The 18,933-nt window shown below is 51.7% G+C and overlaps 1 protein-coding gene across 1 annotated transcript in view; it reads left to right on the forward strand.

Moving 5' to 3' along the window:
* LOC136639225 (alpha-2-macroglobulin-like) overlaps positions 1-18,571 on the forward strand; it is a 52,079-nt gene extending 33,508 nt beyond the window's left edge. The window contains exons 6-16 of the mRNA XM_066613224.1: positions 9,971-10,064; positions 10,467-10,622; positions 12,209-12,284; positions 13,312-13,465; positions 14,039-14,268; positions 15,505-15,723; positions 16,883-17,010; positions 17,395-17,485; positions 17,836-17,908; positions 18,282-18,380; positions 18,552-18,571. Coding sequence (XP_066469321.1) covers positions 9,971-10,064; positions 10,467-10,622; positions 12,209-12,284; positions 13,312-13,465; positions 14,039-14,268; positions 15,505-15,723; positions 16,883-17,010; positions 17,395-17,485; positions 17,836-17,908; positions 18,282-18,380; positions 18,552-18,571 — 1,340 coding nt within the window. The remainder of the gene's footprint in view (positions 1-9,970; positions 10,065-10,466; positions 10,623-12,208; positions 12,285-13,311; positions 13,466-14,038; positions 14,269-15,504; positions 15,724-16,882; positions 17,011-17,394; positions 17,486-17,835; positions 17,909-18,281; positions 18,381-18,551) is intronic.
* The last annotated feature ends 362 nt before the right edge of the window (positions 18,572-18,933 follow it).

Below are 18,933 nucleotides of genomic sequence, written 5' to 3' on the forward strand. Positions count from 1 at the left end.
ATTAGAGGCCTTGTTCTGGGCACCCAGTTCTTTGGACGAACGTTGGCACCCTTCAGTCTCAGAAGAGTATGGGATTGCGCTCTGAATGGTGGTTCTAGAACAGTGTCCTCTCCAGTGCGCGAAGCCTGGGTAAAGTAGATTTGGAGGATAGACTGTTGGACGATAGACTGATAGACATGGGACAAATGATGGTCAGCTGTTTGGAGCAGGGCCTTGAGTGCTGGGACCAGTTCTCCAGAAGGCCCTCTCTTTGGAAGGCAGGAACTCTCCCTTCTGTCTGCATTTCAGCAATTGACTAAAACGGGGCTCTTGAGCTTTTAGTATCAGTTGCTTTTGGTTTGTGATGCAGTTTTAAGGTTGTGCTGTATATTTGGTGAATTGTTTGTTTAGTCCTGATGACTCATTAAATTCTTGGCTTTGTTTCTGCCCAGTCCTGCCCTCAAGCGGTGCCCACAGTGGCCATTAAAAGTCTTCCTCAGTGGCCATTTGAGTCTTCCACTTTCACCCCACTGCCCCAATTTCCCCCTGGAGCATTCTGGGCGCGTCACCTTGTTCTCTTCCCACCCAAGGTCTGGACTCTTGCCTGGGCTTTGGGGCTGGGCATAGATTGTCATCCTAGGGGTGTTCATTGCCTCTGCAACCCACTCCCCAGGTTTATGGTCCAAAATAGGACAGTCATATTTCTCCTAATGATTGTATGTTGTGTCTTGCTGAAACATTCCTTTTTTTGGAGGGGGGGGGTGCTTGGATCTCATGGGTTCCCCCCTCTCAGGGTTGCAATCTTGTAGGGCAGCCTCCTTCCTTCCTGCTGGTCTTTGGAGGCCAGAGGGGGGAATTTCCTGGGCCAGGGAGTGCAGCAAAGGAGGGGATTCCAAAGTGTGGAGGTGGGGCAGAACACTCCCCCCTCCCCAGTCCCTTAACCCTGCGGCCTGCAGGTGAAGGAGACTGAATACTTTTCAGTGGTTCCCAAATCCTGGCTGGCCTTGATCATCAGGCTAGAATTGTGGCCACCTGCTTCTCTCCCTTCCAGCTCCAGGCCCTGCTCCCAGCCACAGCTCCCAGCATGACCCCCCTGGTCTGGCCCTGTGTCATTGGGGGGGGGCAGGGTGGCTCAGGGTTTGGTTTGAGCAGCTGAGGCTCTCCCAACACCTCTGTAACTCCCCACCCAAAGTGCCTCACAGACCAGCCTTCCAGCCTGGAGGGGCGGGAGGGCAGCAGAGATCGCCTTGCAGCTGCAGGACATGACTTACCTGCTCCAACAGTAGGAGGAAGCCCAGGGAGGGGGGTCCCGCACCAGGATTTGGTCCCCCCCCCAAATAATATTTGAGGCTGTTCTGCTGGTGGTCCTCTGGGGTTTGCTTTCTGGTCAGTTGCTTTGGGGCAGCTTTCTTGGAACCTCTAGTGAGAGGTGTTGACTGTTAGAAAGAAGCTCTCAAGTATTTTGGTGCCTGTTTTGGGAGAATCAAAGGCTGCACTTGGCAGGAAAACAACAGCACTTAGGGCTCTTCAGTCTAGAAGAGGGGTGCCCAAGCCCCGGCCTGGGGCCCATTCGTGGCCCTTGGGGACTCCCAACCTGGCCCCTGGGTAGCCCCTAGTCTCCAATGAGCCTGTGGCCCTCTGGAGACTTGCTGGAGTCTGCACTGGCCCGATGCAACTGCTCTCAGTGTGAGGGCGACTGTTCGACCTCCCACGTGAGCTGTTGGTCAAGGGCACTCTCCATTGCTTGCTGTTTCACGTCTGTGATGCAGCAGTGACAGTGAAGAAAAGGCTTTTCTAGGCCTTGAGCTACTGCAAGACCTTCATTCATTCATACAAGTTCCATCTCTAATGTATTCATTTATGTAAATTTATTCAAATTTGAAAGATAAATTAATTCTTTTTTTCCTGGCCCCTGACACAGTGTCAGAGAATGATGTGGCCCTCTTGCCAAAAGTTTTGGACACCCTGGTCTAGAAAAAGGGGCATATGGGGGGGGCGTTTGATTGAGATGTATAAAATGAAGCCTGGGATGGATAGAGGGATATTCTTTTCCTTCTTGCACAACACCAGAACCAGGGGATATCCACTAAAACCAGTGTTATTCAAACTGTGAGGCACGGCTCCTTAGGGAGGCGCCAGGAACTCAAAGGGGAAGTGTGGGATGTCCTCTCCAAGCAATACAGTCACACCCCTGGGCAGAATATGAGCCCGTCTCTGCACTTTTTTTTAAAGCAGAAGACTATCCACACTTTCCTGGGAGTAAGCGCCATTGACTCTAATGGGACTTATTTCTGAGTAGACATGCATAGGCTTGAGTTGTGTATCTCCTAGTATAGGAGACAAATCAGCTTCCTAACCAAACCCTTATCAGCTCTAATATATTTTCATGGTCTATTTTTGTTTTCTCCACCAGCTGCTGGAAAAATTTAATTTCATTAAATTAATAAAGGGTTCAATCCTATCTAAGGAGAATGGGAGAAATGACTAGTTGGATTGGGGTCCACAGGGGTGTGTGTGTGTGATGTTGGTCAGACTGGTTGTTCACAAAGTCTATTTGATAAAACAATCCTATTGGTATGCTTTCAAAGTTTTAAAAAATGAGTCCTCCTGGACCAGACAAAATCTGCCTACTCCAGCATCCTGTCTCCAACAATGATCAGCAGCTGATCATTTATAAAGCATGTATATTGCTGTGTATTAATAATATATTTTTAAGATCTGCATTTAATTAATGATATGATTAATATAATTAATATTAATATAGTTAATATTTCTGGCCACTTCCTGTTTAATGATGTCACTTCCAGCCCTCAGGAACATGATGGGGAGTCATGGCCAACAGCCGCGGGGGTCAAGGGAGCCACTGGCCAGAAAGGTTTGATGGCAGACTGATGGAGGAAAAGTCCATCACAGGTTATGAACTGTGATAGGTTTGTGCAACCTCCTGGTTTTAGAAGTAGGCTACCCCAGAATGCCAGATGCAGGGGAGGGCACCAGGAAGCAGGTCTCTTGTTGTCTTGTGTGTTCCCTGAGGCATCTGGTGGGCCACTGTGAGATACAGGAAGCTGGACTTCCTGTATCTTCAAATATGTTAGAAGCAGGAAACCCCATATTTGAAATATGGACTGCAAATATTTTAGAAGCAGGAAACCCGCCAGAGAAGCGGTTGGCCCTCTGGATGGTGAGGGAGGGAAAGGGGAGATAAAAGGAGACTTAGAGATGGCAGAGAAATTAAATGAGTTCTTTGCATCTGTCTTCATGGCAGAAGACCTCGGGCAGATACCGCTGCCCGAACGGCCCCTCCTAACCGAGGAGTTAAGTCAGATAGAGGTTAAAAGAGAAGATGTTTCAGACCTCATTGATAAATTAAAGATCAATAAGTCACCGGGCCCTGATGGCATCCACCCAAGAGTTATTAAGGAATTGAAGAATGAAGTTGCAGATCTCTTGACTAAGGTATGCAACTTGTCCCTCAAAACGGCCACGGTGCCAGAAGATTGGAGGATAGCAAATGTCATGCCTATGTTTAAAAAGGGAAAGAGGGGGGACCCGGGAAACTATAGGCCGGTCAGCCTAACATCCATACCGGGTAAGATGGTGGAATGCCTCATCAAAGATAGTATCTCAAAACACATAGTCGAACAGTCCTTGCTGAGGGAGAATCAGCATGGCTTCTGTAAGGGTAAGTCTTGCCTCACGAACCTTATAGAATTCTTTGAAAAGGTTAACAGGCATGTGGATGTGGGAGAACCCGTGGACATTATATATCTGGACTTTCAGAAGGCGTTCAACACGGTCCCTCACCAAAGGCTATTGAAAATCTCCACAGTCAGGGAATTAGAGGACAGGTCCTCTCATGGATTGAGAACTGGTTGGAGGCCAGGAAGCAGAGAGTGGGTGTCAATGGGCAATTTTCACAATGGAGAGAGGTGAAAAGCGGTGTGCCCCAAGGATCTGTCCTGGGACCGGTGCTTTTCAACCTCTTCATAAATGACCTGGAGACAGGGGTGAGCAGCGAGGTAGCTAAGTTTGCAGACGACACCAAACTTTTCTGAGTGGTGAAGACCAGAAGTGATTGTGAGGAGCTCCAGAAGGATCTCTCCAAACTGGCAGAATGGGCAGCAAAATGGCAGATGCGCTTCAATGTCAGTAAGTGTAAAGTCATGCACATTGGGGCAAAAAATCAAAACTTTAGATATAGGCTGATGGGTTCTGAGCTGTCTGTGACAGATCAGGAGAGAGATCTTGGGGTGGTGATGGACAGGTCGATGAAAGTGACGACCCAATGTGCGGCGGCAGTGAAGAAGGCCAATTCTATGCTTGGGATCATTAGGAAGGGTATTGAGAACAAAACGGCTAGTATTATAATGCCGTTGTACAAATCTATGGTAAGGCCACAGCTGGAGTATTGTGTCCAGTTCTGGTCGCCACATCTCAAAAAAGACATAGTGGAAATGGAAAAGGTGCAAAAGAGAGCGACTAAGATGATTACGGGGCTGGGGCACCTTCCTTATGAGGAAAGGCTATGGCGTTTGGGCCTCTTCAGCCTAGAAAAGAGACGCCTGAGGGGGGACATGATTGAGACATACAAAATTATGCAGGGGATGGACAGAGTGGATAGGGAGATGCTCTTTACACTCTCACATAACACCAGAACCAGGGGACCTCCACTAAAATTGAGTGTTGGGCGGGTTAGGACAGACAAAAGAAAATATTTCTTTACTCAGCGTGTGGTCGGTCTGTGGAACTCCTTGCCACAGGATGTGGTGCTGGCGTCTAGCCTAGATGCCTTTAAAAGGGGATTGGACAAGTTTCTGGAGGAAAAGTCCATTATGGGTTACAAGCCATGATGTGTATGCGCAACCTCCTGATTTTAGAAATGGGCAATGTCAGATGCAAGGGAGGGCACCAGGATGAGGTCTCTTGTTATCAGGTGTGCTCCCTGGGGCATTTGGTGGGCTGCTGTGAGATACAGGAAGCTGGACTAGATGGGCCTAAGATGTGCGGAGGTGCTTTTGCCTTCCTGGGGGGACCAGCCATTGGTGGGAGAGCCTGCACAGGCGGGTCTGAGTCAGGTTTGGATCCATCTGGCTGGGCTCTGACAAGGACTCCGCTCTTTCTGCAGAGTGACAGTGACCCTGGAGGTGCCTCCAAGCCCCCCTTGAGAGAGAGCAAAATGTCAAGGCATAGCCTTCCAGGTCACTGCTAAATGCTGGAGGCTCTTCAGGAATTCAGGGCCTGAGGAAAACACAGAGGAGAAGCGCTTGGACTGACTGCTGACCCTTGGGGGGGGGGACACTCCTGTACCTCTGACCACTACGCCACCCTGCCTTCATTCCAGTTGGGGTCATCCTGGTCCACTGTTCAGCCCCTGCCCTAGACCAGCTCTGCCCTCTCTTGGAGAATCAGCAGGGAATCCAGTTGGAGAGAAGTAAATGAATTTTAGTAGGTGCTAGACTAACAGAGGACTGGAGGAAAACCGTCAGAGGACTGTCACTGCCCTGAGCCTTGTGGAATAGCAGGTCCCAGGTAGCTTCCAGGCTCCTTCCCCTCAATGAGGCCCCTTATCTGGGGGGCATCTGGCCAGGGGCTGCAGCTGGCTGCGTCTTGCTGAGCTTCAGGGGGCTTCTGCCTTTGGCTTGGGATACTTCCCCTGTACAATATTCTTCTCAGGGGTAGGAACAGGATGGCTGAAGGGGGACGTGGCTCTTCAAACCCGTGACACACTCTGGTCTGTGTCTGAGCTGGACAAATGAACAGATCCGACTCCCAGAATTCCTGCTGAAATCCGAGCCCAGTGGGATGTGTTCATTCCAGGAGCAATTGGTTGAAATTTCTTTCACTCTGGAGCAGGGGTGTCCAAACTTTTTGGCAGGAAGGGCCACATCATCTCTGTGACACTGTGTCCGGGGGCCGAATTAATTTATATTTCAAATTTGAATAAATTTACATAAATGAATATATTAGAGATGGAACTTATATGAATGAATGAAGGTCTTGCAGTAGCTCAAGGCCTATAAAAGGCCTTGCACAAAGCAAGGCCAACCTTTCCTTCACTGCCACTGCTGCATTCCAGACATGAAACAGCAAGTAGTGGAGGGAGCCCTTGTCCCACAGCTCAGGTGAGAAGTCGAACAGTCGTCCTCTTGCTGACAGCAGTTGCGTTGGGCCAGCACGGGCTCCAAAAAGTCTCTGGAGGGCCAGAGACTCATTGGAGACTGGGGCTCCCTGAGGGCCTGATTGAGAGCCCCCAAGGGCCGCAAGTGGCCCCCGGGCCGGGGTTTGGGCACCCCTGCTCTGGTGTAACAACAACAGAGCTGGAGGGGGGCAGGTTTGTAAAATATATATACTGAAAATAGTCACTTAAAAAAATGCAATAGTGCAGTATTTATTTTACAGAGCAGTAGTTCCCAAACTGTGGGTCTGGGACTGACCAGTGGGTCCCCACCCAATTTTTGGTGGAATGCAAAACTGACATGGCAGATTAGGCTATGTGTATCAAGGGTTAAACAAGCTGCTGCTGCGGGTGCAATCCTACCCACACTTATCCAGGAGTAAGTCTAATTGACTATCATTGTTAAAAGCAAATACAGAGTAACCTGTTAAAAGTACAGATCTGTAACATTTCCCAAAATACAGTTGCACACCAGAGTAGCATCAAGTTTAATATATTAAAAATAAAATACTGAAATGAATGGTGACCCACCTGAAATTGGCTTGTGACCCACAGTTTGAGCAATACTGCTCTAGAGTTTCTAAAAAGTTTGAGAACCACTGTACGTAGAGCAATGTTTCTCACACATTTAGCACTGGGACCCACTTTTTAGAATGAGAATCTGTCGGGATCCACCGGAAGTGACATCATCAAGCAGATCCATGGTAGCATCAAGTCTAATATATTAAAAATAAAATATTGAAATGAATGGGGACCCACCCGAAATTGGCTCGCGACCCACCTAGTGGGTCCTGACCCACAGTTTGAGAAAAACTGACATAGAGCATCATGAAGGGAGGAAAGAGTTTCATCTAACAAACAGATCTCACAGTCAGTTTTCTTGCATTAGAGTCCTTTTTCAGAGCTGTTGACTCTGTTTGTTCCCATCTGTGTAACCATATGTCTTTTCATGGGAAGTGGAAAAGGACCATTGAGTGGGGAGAGGGTGTTTTTAGTGAGAACCTGCAGAGGGCCAAGTGTTCTCCCACCCTGCAGATCTCTGCAGCTGCATTTTGTCCAGAAAAAGAATAAGGAAGGGGAAAGTCTGTGAGAATAGTTAACATCAACAAACTCTACCTTCTATAAAGTTTATTGCTGTACACAGATCTACAGATTTCTATTTATCCATATCAAAAGTGGCAATCAAACAAAGCTGGCAAAAACAAAGGTTGTAGATCTCTGCAAGTTCTAAATAGATTTTTCACAACACTTAAAGTTTCATTAGATATGTCAGGCCTGGAGGCGTTGTGTGTGTGTGGGGGGGGGGAATGTGTCATTGGGATTTTTTAAAGTTTTAGAATGGGGGGGTTAATATTTCGAGGAAAAATTGAATAAAGCCTCAAGGAGAACTGTTCTAGAAGCGCTTCTGTTCCACAGAGCTCATGTTGTCCTATCCTAAACCAAGAGGGCTGCAGGTCTGGGAGGGGGGAAGAGAGGGAAAGCTGCTATAATATTTGAAGGGAATGGTGAAACAGGAAGTGGAAGTGGAGAAGCTTGCTTTGGTCTGTGCAAAATTCCAGGTCATGCAGTGAAAAATGAAAGCTGGGAATGGGAAGCTGCTGACCTTTCAGAAATGAGTCTGATTAGAGGAGGAAAATGGGACTAGGGATGTTGCTTATTGTCTTGATGATGCCTGATGGGTGTTGTCTGGATAATTTTACTCTGTGATGCTGAGTGTGTCCCTGCTGGCTGACTGAGGCGGGGCACATCTCACCCTCATCTAAATGCGCCTTTAAGAGGAGTTTAAAATTGGACCTGCCTCTTCTGTCATCTGGAGCAGCTGCAGTGGAGGTGCATTTTTGGTTACTCCAGGAATGAAAGGAAAAGGCAGCAAATAAAGATCTGAAAGAAGTGTTGTTGGTGGAGCATCTCCTTCTCAAGACTGAGGATTCGTGCTGGTGAGCCTGTGTGTGGACACTGGTGCGGGGTCAGGTGTTGCGGGGGGGATGGCTTCTTAAGGGACGGTGGGTGGATGCAGCCTGTTTGTGTGTGAAAACCAGGAAGGTGCACGTGCGGGGTCCGTGCCTGTCCCTGACGCTGGAGCCAGGTGTGCCATGTGGGGCTTGAGTGGTGCAGCCTGTGGACACGCATGTGAGTGGGGAAAGGGGGGGTTGCAGCATCAGCAGGCAGACAGGCTTTTGTTGGTGTTACTTGTGTGAGGAAAGGGGTGCTTTTCATCCTGCAGGAAGACCCTCATAAGAACATAAGAAGAGCCCCACTGGATCAGGCCATAGGTCCATCTAGTCCAGCTTCCTGTATCTCACAGCGGCCCACCAAATGCCCCAGGGAGCACACTAGATCACAAGAGACCTCATCCTGGTGCCCTCCCTTGCATCTGGCCTTCTGACATAGCCCATTTCTAAAATCAGGAGGTTGCACATACACATCATGGCTTGTACCCCGTAATGGATTTTTCCTCCAGAAACTTGTCCAATCCCCTTTTAAAGGCATCTAGACTAGACGCCAGCACCACATCCTGTGGCAAGGAGTTCCACAGACCAACCACACACTGAGTAAAGAAATATTTTCTTTTGTCTGTTCTAACTCTCCCAACACTCAATTTTAGTGGATGTCCCCTGGTTCTGGTGTTATGTGAGAGTGTAAAGAGCATCTCTCTATCCACTCTGTCCATCCCCTGCATAATTTTGTATGTCTCAATCATGTCCCCCCTCAGGCGTCTCTTTTCTAGGCTGAAGAGGCCCAAACGCCATAGCCTTTCCTCATAAGGAAGGTGCCCCAGCCCCGTAATCATCTTAGTCGCTCTCTTTTGCACCTTTTCCATTTCCACTATGTCTTTTTTGAGATGTGGCGACCAGAACAGGACACAATACTCCAGCTGTGGCCTTACCATAGATTTGTACAACGACATTATAATACTAGCCGTTTTGTTCTCAATACCCTTCCTAATGATCCCAAGCATAGAATTGGCCTTCTTCACTGCCGCTGCACATTGGGTCGACACTTTCATCGACCTGTCCACCACCACCCCAAGATCTCTCTCCTGATCTGTCACAGACAGCTCAGAACCCATCAGAACCCATATCTAAAGTTCTGATTTTTTGCCCCAATGTGCATGACTTTACACTTACTGACATCACTCTGTGTCCCTTGGTGCTCCCTTCTCCGCAACATCTAAAGCAGCACAACACATGAGACACCTGCCTGCTCACATCAGCAGCTGGCGAGCAGTGGAGATGCCAGGATCGTGTGTGGGGAGTCCCCGATTAAATGCTACAAGAAAGGGGAACATAAGAAGCAGTTCTGCATCTCTCATGACAATGCAAAGACCTGGGCCAGAAGAAGAGCCCTGCTGGATCAGGCCCAGGACCCATCTAGTCCAGCTTCCTGTATCTCACAGTGGCCCGCCAGATGCTCCAGGGAGCACAGAAGACCACAAGGCACCTGCATCTTGCAGCCACTCCTGTGCATCTGGCTTTTTATTTCCCCTCTCACCCTCCCCCCATTAAGACACCAGCCTGTGGCTTGGGTTTCACTTGGGCCGCCTTATTAAACACACACTTTATTATACATACCTCCCTACTGCTAGTCCCATTGCAGTTAATGGGCTTTACTTGGAGTTGGCTGGCGACCCTTTCCAAATGCAAAAGGAGTTCGTGCAGGTGATTCTGCATTTACTGATGGACTGAGGACACATCATACCACAGCTTCTTTTTCACCCTACCTAGAAATGCTAGGATGACATCTAAGGGATGGGGAGGGAGTGACGTGTCAAGAAGACACAGCCATGCGCAAGAAACAGAAGCCCCTCTCTTTCAGGGTACCAGCGGCAACTGAACTACAAGCATGCTGACGGCTCCTACAGCGCCTTCGGAGAAGACCAACTGGGGAGGAGTGAGCCAGGGAATAGCTGGTGAGATGGCCAAGGCTGAGAGTCTGCACAGCGCCGTGCTGGCCCCAGGAGCTGGGCTTGCATTCCTTGCAGAGGCTGCCTGGGGTCATCGCTAGTAATAGAGACCAGATTGGCCCCCATCCCCAAGTAGACCCAGGGGTGACCTTCCATGGAAACGAAAGTCTTTTATTCCTGTGGGAGAAGAAAAGCTCTAGGTTGGGGGGTGCAAATTTTGCCCACCACCCCCTGAGCCTGGTGGCTCAGCCCATCAGGGACCCAGTAGTGCGGTGCATGTTTCTTTCAGATGCAGAGAGCTTCTCCTTCTATGGCAGTGACCACTCCCTATCTTGATTTGGGGGGCTCTGGCTTAGGAAGCAGAAGGGCTTGCAACACAGGGGTGATGTTCTAATGTGGGTCTTGCAGGCTGACGGCTTTTGTGCTCAAGATCTTTCAAGGGCTGTCACGCTACAGCTTTGTGTCCGAAAACCACATCACAGAGGCCCGGACTGCGCTGGCCAGCAGGCAGAAGGAGAATGGCTGTTTCCAAGGCACTGGAACTCTCCTGAACAATGCCCTGAAGGTAGGGAGGGCAGGGCAGAGGGAGGGAGGCCAAAGATCACCAGAAAGAGAAGAATGAGCATGGAGAGCTTTCTGGAAGTGTTGGTTGGGGCTCTGGTGTAGCTTGGAAATGTCAGGGCATAATGATCAGACCCTGTTTTGTGGACTGTTGCTTTTCCTTTCTGCTCTGAGACTTCAGGATGGGCTGAGCTATGCATGAAAAGGAAGAAAGGAAGAAAAAGAGAAAGAAATTGTCTCCACAGACAAGCGTCTCAATCAGCCACAGCAGTATTGCTCAGTGGTGTCCTTATGGAGGACCCCAAAGGTAGCGTTCTCTGAAGTGCTACCTGTTCCACGCGCAGGGCCAGCTAGGCAGGCGGAGATCAGGGGTCTCAATGCCTGGATGAGACGGTGGTGTAGGGAGGAGGGGTTTAGATTCTTAGGCACTGGGGAACATTTTGGGACAAGCGGGGCCTGTACAAGAGGGACGGGCTTCGCTTGAACCAAAACAGAACCAGACTGCTGCCGCGTAACATTAAAAAGGTGGCAGAGCAGCTTTTAAACTGATCCCTGGGGAAGGCCGACAGGAGCCGAGGGGCATCCGGTTCGGGACTCCTCATCCCTATGGGACGAGGATGGGGTGGTTAGAGAACAACAAGGTAAAGGCAGAGTAGGAGAGGAAATTGGGAATGGTAGCATGATAGATGGTTTGGCACAATGAGAGGATTCAGGGATAAAGGAGCTAATAAGCAGTCCATCCTGGGGCATTCCGTGTACAAATGCTTTCATGCGAATGCCCAAAGTCTCCAAGCAAAGATGGGAGAACTGGAAAGTCTGGTGACCAGGGAAAACATTGACATAGTGGGCATAACGGAAACCTGGTGAAATGCGGAGAATCAGTGGGATACCGCAATCCCGGGCTATAAACTCTACAGGAGGGACAGGCAGGGGCGTGTTGGAGGTGGGGTGGCCGTTATGTTAAGGAAGGGATAGAATCCAGCAAGGAGGGTCCGACTCCACCACAGAATCACTGTGGATTAAATGAACAGGCTTGAGAAGCGATGCAATAGTGGGGGCGTGCTATCGTCCTCCAGATCAGAAACCTGAAGGAGACCTTGAAATGAAGCAGATCAGGGAGGTGACGAGGACAGACAGGGTTGTAATCATGGGGGGCTTCAACTATCCTCATATTGACCTGGTCAGTTCATGCTCTGGTGAAGAAAGAGATTCCCATCCATCTGTCGTCACAATCCCTTCCCCAGCAGAAGGTCCTTGAGGTCTCTGCTTCGCTCAGTGCCATGAGCGCAGCCCAAGGCATTTTGGCTGCTCCCCACACATGGGGGGCCCCAGCAGTGGGGAGGCACCAGCATTTCCATGGTGCTCCAAGAGCCATTTGCCCAAAGGTCAGGCAGGGAGGTCCGTCTACATGCTGATCACTGGAGTAGACCAGTGTGGGTGGGAGCTCCTGTTACCAAGGAAAAAGCAAGCCCTGAAAAGATGAGGTTGATGGAAAACATACGCAGAACCTTTCCTGGAGCTCCAGGGAACAGCAAAAAACCTCCCTGGCCTGTGATGCACTCATTGCCTCTGACTTCGTTTCCCCCACGGGGTGGAATTGATGACAAGCTCGCTCTCTCCGCCTACGTCACCATCGCTTTGCTGGAGTTAAATCTGCCCGTCTCTGTAAGTTCCCTTCTCTGCCCTCCCTGTCCACCATGGCAGCATTCAGGGGAGCTGGGGGGCAGGCCTGGGAATATTGCTCAAGGAGCTGGACAAAAAACAGACCATCTAGGGTGGGGGGGGGGGAAATCAGCAGAGCAGCTGCCAGCCCAGATTCAGTTCCCGTCAGCTAAAACATTTTGCAAATTAATTAGGATGCGTCTTCCCTAAGGAAGCAAAGCGGAATGTCCTTCTGGTTTCCTTGTCTCACAAAGTTGTCAGTCGTGTTCCGCTACTGGATGGTTTTGGTTGCTCTGGAGCTGAAGCAACTATATATCGGCACGGCCTTGTGCCAGAATCTGTGGTGCATCCGTTGGCAAGTGGACTCCTGCCCTGGTGGGGAAGCTGAAAGGCAGGCAGGCAGGCAGCCTGCGTGCAGAACAGAGAGACGTTAACAGGAAGCAGGAAGTGTTCTGCTTGCTGCGTGTCTCCCTGGAGTGCAGGCTGCCTGCCTGCCTTTCACGTTCCTGTTTTAGCGTTCAGTAAAAGGAGGACACGCTTGCTTGGCGGCAGGGTCAGAAAAGCTCAACGAAGGTAATGGGCACAGGATCCCCAAGAGAACGGCAGATAACTGGACCCGTGAATGCCAGATCTGCAGGAGGGGGGCCAGCCTGTGTCGGTTTGCCAGAGGGAGGAGCCATCAGAAATTCTCCTACGATCCTCTGCTCTTTTGCCATTTGAATGAAATGAGTTGATCTGCTTCTCTGTTGAGCAAGCAAGAAGCAGGTCATTGTGGCTGGCATCCGCAGCAGTGGCAGACATGGGGCGAAAGGCACCCCAAGTTCATTGCCCCCTCAAACCTCGAGCCCCTTTCCATCTGCCTCTGATGCAGCCTGCACCAGGTGACCTCATGGAAGGGCTGGCAGTGTCCACCTGGCCTCATGTCAGGGGTGCATGAAGACACCATCCTTGCCGGCCACCATGGCCTGGCCAGCTTTTCCAGAACTGCCACCCTGACCTTTCCTGAGCCTCTGCTTTCTTCTCTCCCCAGAACTCAGTGGTCCGCAATGGTTTGTTCTGCTTGGAAACGGCGGCGCAGGCCAAATACAGCCGGGCCTTGCTGGCATATGCCTTTTCCCTGGCAGGAAAGGAGGACAAGAGAGAAGAGCTCCTGCGCACCCTGTTGGCAGAAGCTGTGAAAGAAGGTGAGGTGGGCGGAGATTCAGCCGCTTCCACCCCTTTGGCTCTTGGTGCTGTACCTGCCCAGGTACAGTCAGTTCTCCTTTCAAGCAGGGGTTGGGTTCCTGGAAAGCCCAGCGGATTCCGAATCTGCAGATGGGGAGTCATTGATCCTATGGGAGCAGTGGGGTTGGGGGAGGGATAGCGAACCTGCCAGCCCCAGAGACCCTCGGAATGCAGCGGAGACCTTCAAAATGGTGCTTGTGAATAGTGCGGAGAGCTTCAAAATGGTCATGGGAGGATGAGAGCCCAGTCCCATTCCATGCCTGCCTGCACTGAGCAGGGGGTTGGACTAGATGGTCTCTAGGGCCCATTCCAACTTGAACATTCTATTATTCTATTTGTTAGTAATAATATGGCCTTGAGCCTCTCTTGCACTATGTATGTTAAAGTGGATGGTTGATCGTGGGGAAGAATTCAGACAAACATAGTGAAGGCAGAAAGTGGTCTCTGTTGTTGTCGCGATGTGAGCTTGAGAAAGAGCCTCTTGAAGCCTGGTCCCTGGGTCCAAACGCTGACCCCGTCTTCTGTCTCCACAGAGGACGGCTCCATCCACTGGCTGCGGTCCAAGAAGCAAGAGGAGGCAACCCACCAACCCCTCTACCGGCCCCGGGCCCCTTCTGCAGAGGTGGAGTTGACCGCCTACGTGCTCCTTGCTCTCATCTCCAAACAGCCAGCACCATCCCAGGAGGAGCTGAATGTTGCATCTGGCATCGTCAAGTGGCTTAGCCAGCAGCAAAACCCCACAGGTGGATTTGCCTCCACTCAGGTAAGGTCCTTCAGGAACCAGCAGGAGGAATGTTGTGGTTTTGGAAGGAGAAGGCAGGGAGTGGCTCCTTGTGGCTGTTGCCTGGGCATCCCTTCCTGCTCCCCACTTTCTTTTTACCGAAAAGTACAAGCAGGCTGAGTGGAAAAGCCTGGACAGACACAAAGGACGGCTTGGCCAAATTTGGGACAGCGTCTGGTGACTCCCGGCAGTTGGCACTGCTCAAGTACAAAGCACTCCGGGCGCAATCCCAACCCGGGCTTGGCCAGCGCAAGTCACTTGCACCAGCCCAGGAGGGTTGCAAATGTGCAATAAGGCACATTTGCACCTCCTCGGGAGTCAGCTAGGCCAGCACAGAGACACGCCGGCCTGCAGAAGCTGGAACAAGCCTCCTCGCCGACAGAGGCACCGAGCCTTGTGTTGGCTCAGCTGGGCCGAAGCAAGGCTCTGAGGTAGGCAGGGGGAGCGGGAGGTGGGGCTGAAATCCGGCAGTTATGCCAGATCCCAACCCCCGTTCCCAGGGAGAGCAGAGCAGCTTCAAGCCGCTCTGCTCTCCTCAAACTTGTGCCGAGCAAGTCCGAGGAGACCCATAGGGGAAAGGGCACCTTTCCCAGAGGTAAGGGGGAAAGTTTTCCCCTTCCCTCTGGCTGAGCCACTTTTGGCCCCTATCCTGCGCTGGAGACCACCCTCGCACCAGAGGGGGTGTAGCACCTGCGAAGCAAGCAGGTTGTGGAGGGCAACCTCCAGGGTGGGCAACCTCTGGGGTGGAGTGCCCAGGAGCGGTTGGGGCAGGCAAGAGATTTGATCCCATCACACTGCCAGGGGTACCTTTGGGGTATGTATTCTTGGGGCAGAAGTGGAAAGGGGGGATCAGGGTCAGCGGGAACCCTCCGAAAGATTCCCTCACCCTCACCCCATGTAAGGCAGCAGACATGTTTTTCTGTGGCTCTCCCGTGTCTGTCATCACACCTGGCGGTGAGGATAAGGCAGCAGGGCCCGGGCCTGTCCCACAAGAGGCTGCTGGCTGGGCCCAGTCCTCTCTGCAGACCAGGGCAGGTGTCAGTCATGGACCACAGTGATGGGCGTCAGGTCACTTGGGTTGTGGCGAGGGTGCCATGTGTTGATGTGGCTTCTAGGAGGGAACACGCCTGGCTCCCTCCCCACCACCAGGAGAGGTCTGTCAGTAGAAGAGAGGCAGGTGCTGGGAAAGACCCCTCCTCACCCTGGTCTCTGCCGCAGGACACCGTGGTGGCGCTCCAGGCCCTCGCTTTGTACAGCAGCCTCACCTACCGCCCGAGCACGGCAGGGGCCACAGTGTCCCTCCGGTCTGGAGACAACGTCCTGCGGCAGTTCCAGGTGGACAGCACCAACCGCTTACTGCTTCAGTGCCAGGCTCTTCCCGCTGTGCCAGGTGACTACAGCCCAGAGGTGACAGGTGCCGGCTGCATCTACCTGCAGGTGAGTCTGGCCGGGGCACCTGGGAAAGGAAAGATGCCAGAGAGGTGGGCTCTGCACATTTTTAAAATCTTGGTATTTTTGAATAATACTATCGTGTTATACGTCATTCGACGTGTGAGTTCATGCAGAACAAACCACGTTGAAATATCTCTATCCTATCAAAAGTTATAGCGAAAACAGTTCAGTGGGGGCGGGGCAATGGCACATCGCCACGCCCACTGCCCGGGGCATCGCCCAACCACTGCATAGGAGGAGATCCGTCATAGGGGTGACACGCCAGCCTCTCCCAAAACCCAGTGACGCCATTGTCTGAGTCCATCTGGTTATCCTGCCACCAGTATCCACAGGGTCTGGATTCCAGCTGCACTGTGGTGGGCAAGGATAGGGAGATGCTCTTTACACTCTCACATAATACCAGAACCAGGGGACATCCACTAAAATTGAGTGTTGGGCGGGTTAGGACAGACAAAAGAAAATATTTCTTTACTCAACATGTGGTTGGTCTGTGGAACTCCTTGCCACAGGATGTGGTGATGGCATCTGGCCTGGACACGTTTAAGAGGGGATTGGACAAGTTTCTGGAGGAAAAATCTGTTACGGGTTACAAGACATGATGTGTATGTGGAACATCCTGATTTTAGAAATGGGCTATGTCAGAATGCCAGATGCAAGGATGGGCACCAGGATGAGGTCTCTTGTTATCTGGTGTGCTCCCTGGGGCATTTGGTGGGCCACTGTGAGATACAGGAAGCTGGACTAGATGGGCCTAAGGCCTGATCCAGTGGAGCTGTTCTTATGTTCTTAACTACAATTCCCAGGAGGCCTTGCAGGTCTCTTGTTGTCTGGTGTGCTCCCTGGGGCATTTGGTGGGCCGCTGTGAGATACAGGAAGCTGGACTAGATGGGCCTATGGCCTGATCCAGTGGGGCTGCTCTTATGTTCTTATGCTCCCTGGGGCATTTGGTGGGCCGCTGTGAGATACAGTAAGCTGGACTAGATGGGCCCATGGCCTGATCCAGTGGGGCTGCTCTTATGTTCTTATGTTCTAAGGCAGTTGCTTGGCCCCCATGGCACCCTATGGGCAGCACAGGCGGGTCTCCACTAGTGCAGTCCCATTCCCAGAGAGAGGTGCCCAGCTCAGCACGCCATTTCCTTTCCAGATCACCCTGATATACAGCATCCAGCCTCGCGAAGACGACACACATTTTGCGCTGGACGTATGTACGGTTCCTGAGACCTGCACTGGAGCCAAGGCCCACACAACCTTTGACATCGCCATAAATGTCAGGTAATCCTATCACAGGCCAAAGTGGGGTGTGGAACTGTGTGACCTCCTGAATGTGGGGGCTGCAAGGGGGGGCCTTCCTGCCAGGAGAGCTGGCCCACCCCCACCAGGGTCGGGACTTGTGCAGGTCCCATGGAAATCCAGGCAGTGCTTTGAACTGGGGTTTGATGCACAAGCCAGAGTGGGCCTTGGAAGGAAAGACGGGTGTCCTTAGACCTTTTGCAGGGGTGCTGCCCTTGCTCTACAACCCCTCCCTATGGAACAGGGTCTCCCAAATTGCCCCACATAGGACTTAAAAACAAGTTCACAGCCTGGTGTGTTGTGGGGTGGCCGTTGGTGCAGAGTTCAGGGAGGTGACGTGGATTCCTTTCTCTTGGGGTCTCTCAGCTACACTGGCCAGCACCCGGTCTCCAACATGGCCATCGTGGACATCAAGATGCTTTCAGGGTTTGTCCCAGTGAAGACGTCAGTGCGGAAGGTAACCAGCCCCCGTGTGTGCACAGCCTGCTCCAGGGAGGCTTCCAGGACTGCCCCTTCAGGTCCATCAGTTCTGCCTCCAAAGCAGCCAGTCAGGGGCCTGTGTGAGAGATTCACAAGTAGGACCTGCAAGGGACAGCTGCCCCCTCATGTGTAGAGATAGACCACCTCTGCACAGAGAGGCTCCACTTGGCTGGTGTGGCTGAGAGATGCTGACCCTCCCATCATCCACTCCTTTCTCCGGACTTTGTAGAAAGTCATTGTTTCAAACAATCAGCAGAACAGTGGCCTGAGGGTATCACTGCTCCATCATAACCAAGCTCCCTCCCTTTTGCCTCCCCCCCCCAACAGCTGGAAGGGCATAATCAGGTCAAGAGGACTGAAGTGAACCTCAGCCACGTCCTGCTGTATTTGGAGCAGGTGAGTGAGAAGCGGGCACTGGCTGGGAGGGGGGGGACAAGGGCTCCTTCTGGGTGCCAGTGAGGTGGGTACTGAAGTTCTGGAACTGGAACCGAGTTGTGTGAGGCCCAGACACTTCTGTGGGGAAGCCACTGGTGCTCATGGAGACCACTGAGACCTTCTGTGGAAGGAAGAAGCCAAGCCTCCATCCTCCCCTTGCAAAGTGGGGGCACCCCCTGGGGAGGCTGTGTCCATCTCTCCCAGTAACCAAACCCCCTCCAGCCCTGCTCAGTGGCTTCTTGCTTCAGAGGACCTTAACTCTCGACTGGGCACGTGGCTTGCCTCCATTGGCCGGATCAACAGATCTCACGTGAGCCCTTGCTTTCTCCACAGGTGAGCAACGTTGACCCAGAGCTTCTCTTTCACGGTGGAGCAGGACGTGCCAGTTCAGGGCCTGAAGCCTGCTGTGGTGAAAGTCTACGACTACTATGAAACAGGTGAGAAGGGGCTCCAGCACTGCAGGGCTGTTCTGCAATGAAGGTGCTCAAGCAAATCCTGCAGAAAGGCCACGGAGCATTTCGGGGGCAGCAGGCAGTGAGGGGGGCAGGCGGGGGGAGGACACCAGACTCCACTGCCCCTGACTACCCTTCCCTTTCTTTCTCCACCAGATGAAGGTTGCAGTGGCTGAGTACAGAGCGCCCCTGCAGTACAGGTAGAGGTATGAACAGAGAGTGCCAACTCTCTTTCTGCGCCCAGCGCTCACGCCTGTCTCCAGCCTGTTTTCTCCCCTTGACTAGAAAAATGGTGGGATGATCTGCTTTGTAAAAATGCATTTTTCTGCCTAGAGAGAAATCATGGGATGCAAAACACACACACACATTTCTTAGCCTTCTATCCCACAGGACAGACACATTGCAAAGCAAAAAGAACGGAGTCTGTTAAGCTGCAGTTCATCCCTTCTCTGAAAGACCTTCCACCAGACATTGAGTTGCTATCATGACTTGCATGGGAGGCATAAGAGGAACCCACAGTCACTGAAAATGGGAAGGC

The sequence above is a fragment of the Tiliqua scincoides genome, chromosome 2 (genome assembly GCF_035046505.1).
Source record: "Tiliqua scincoides isolate rTilSci1 chromosome 2, rTilSci1.hap2, whole genome shotgun sequence".
Lineage (NCBI taxonomy): Eukaryota > Metazoa > Chordata > Lepidosauria > Squamata > Scincidae > Tiliqua > Tiliqua scincoides.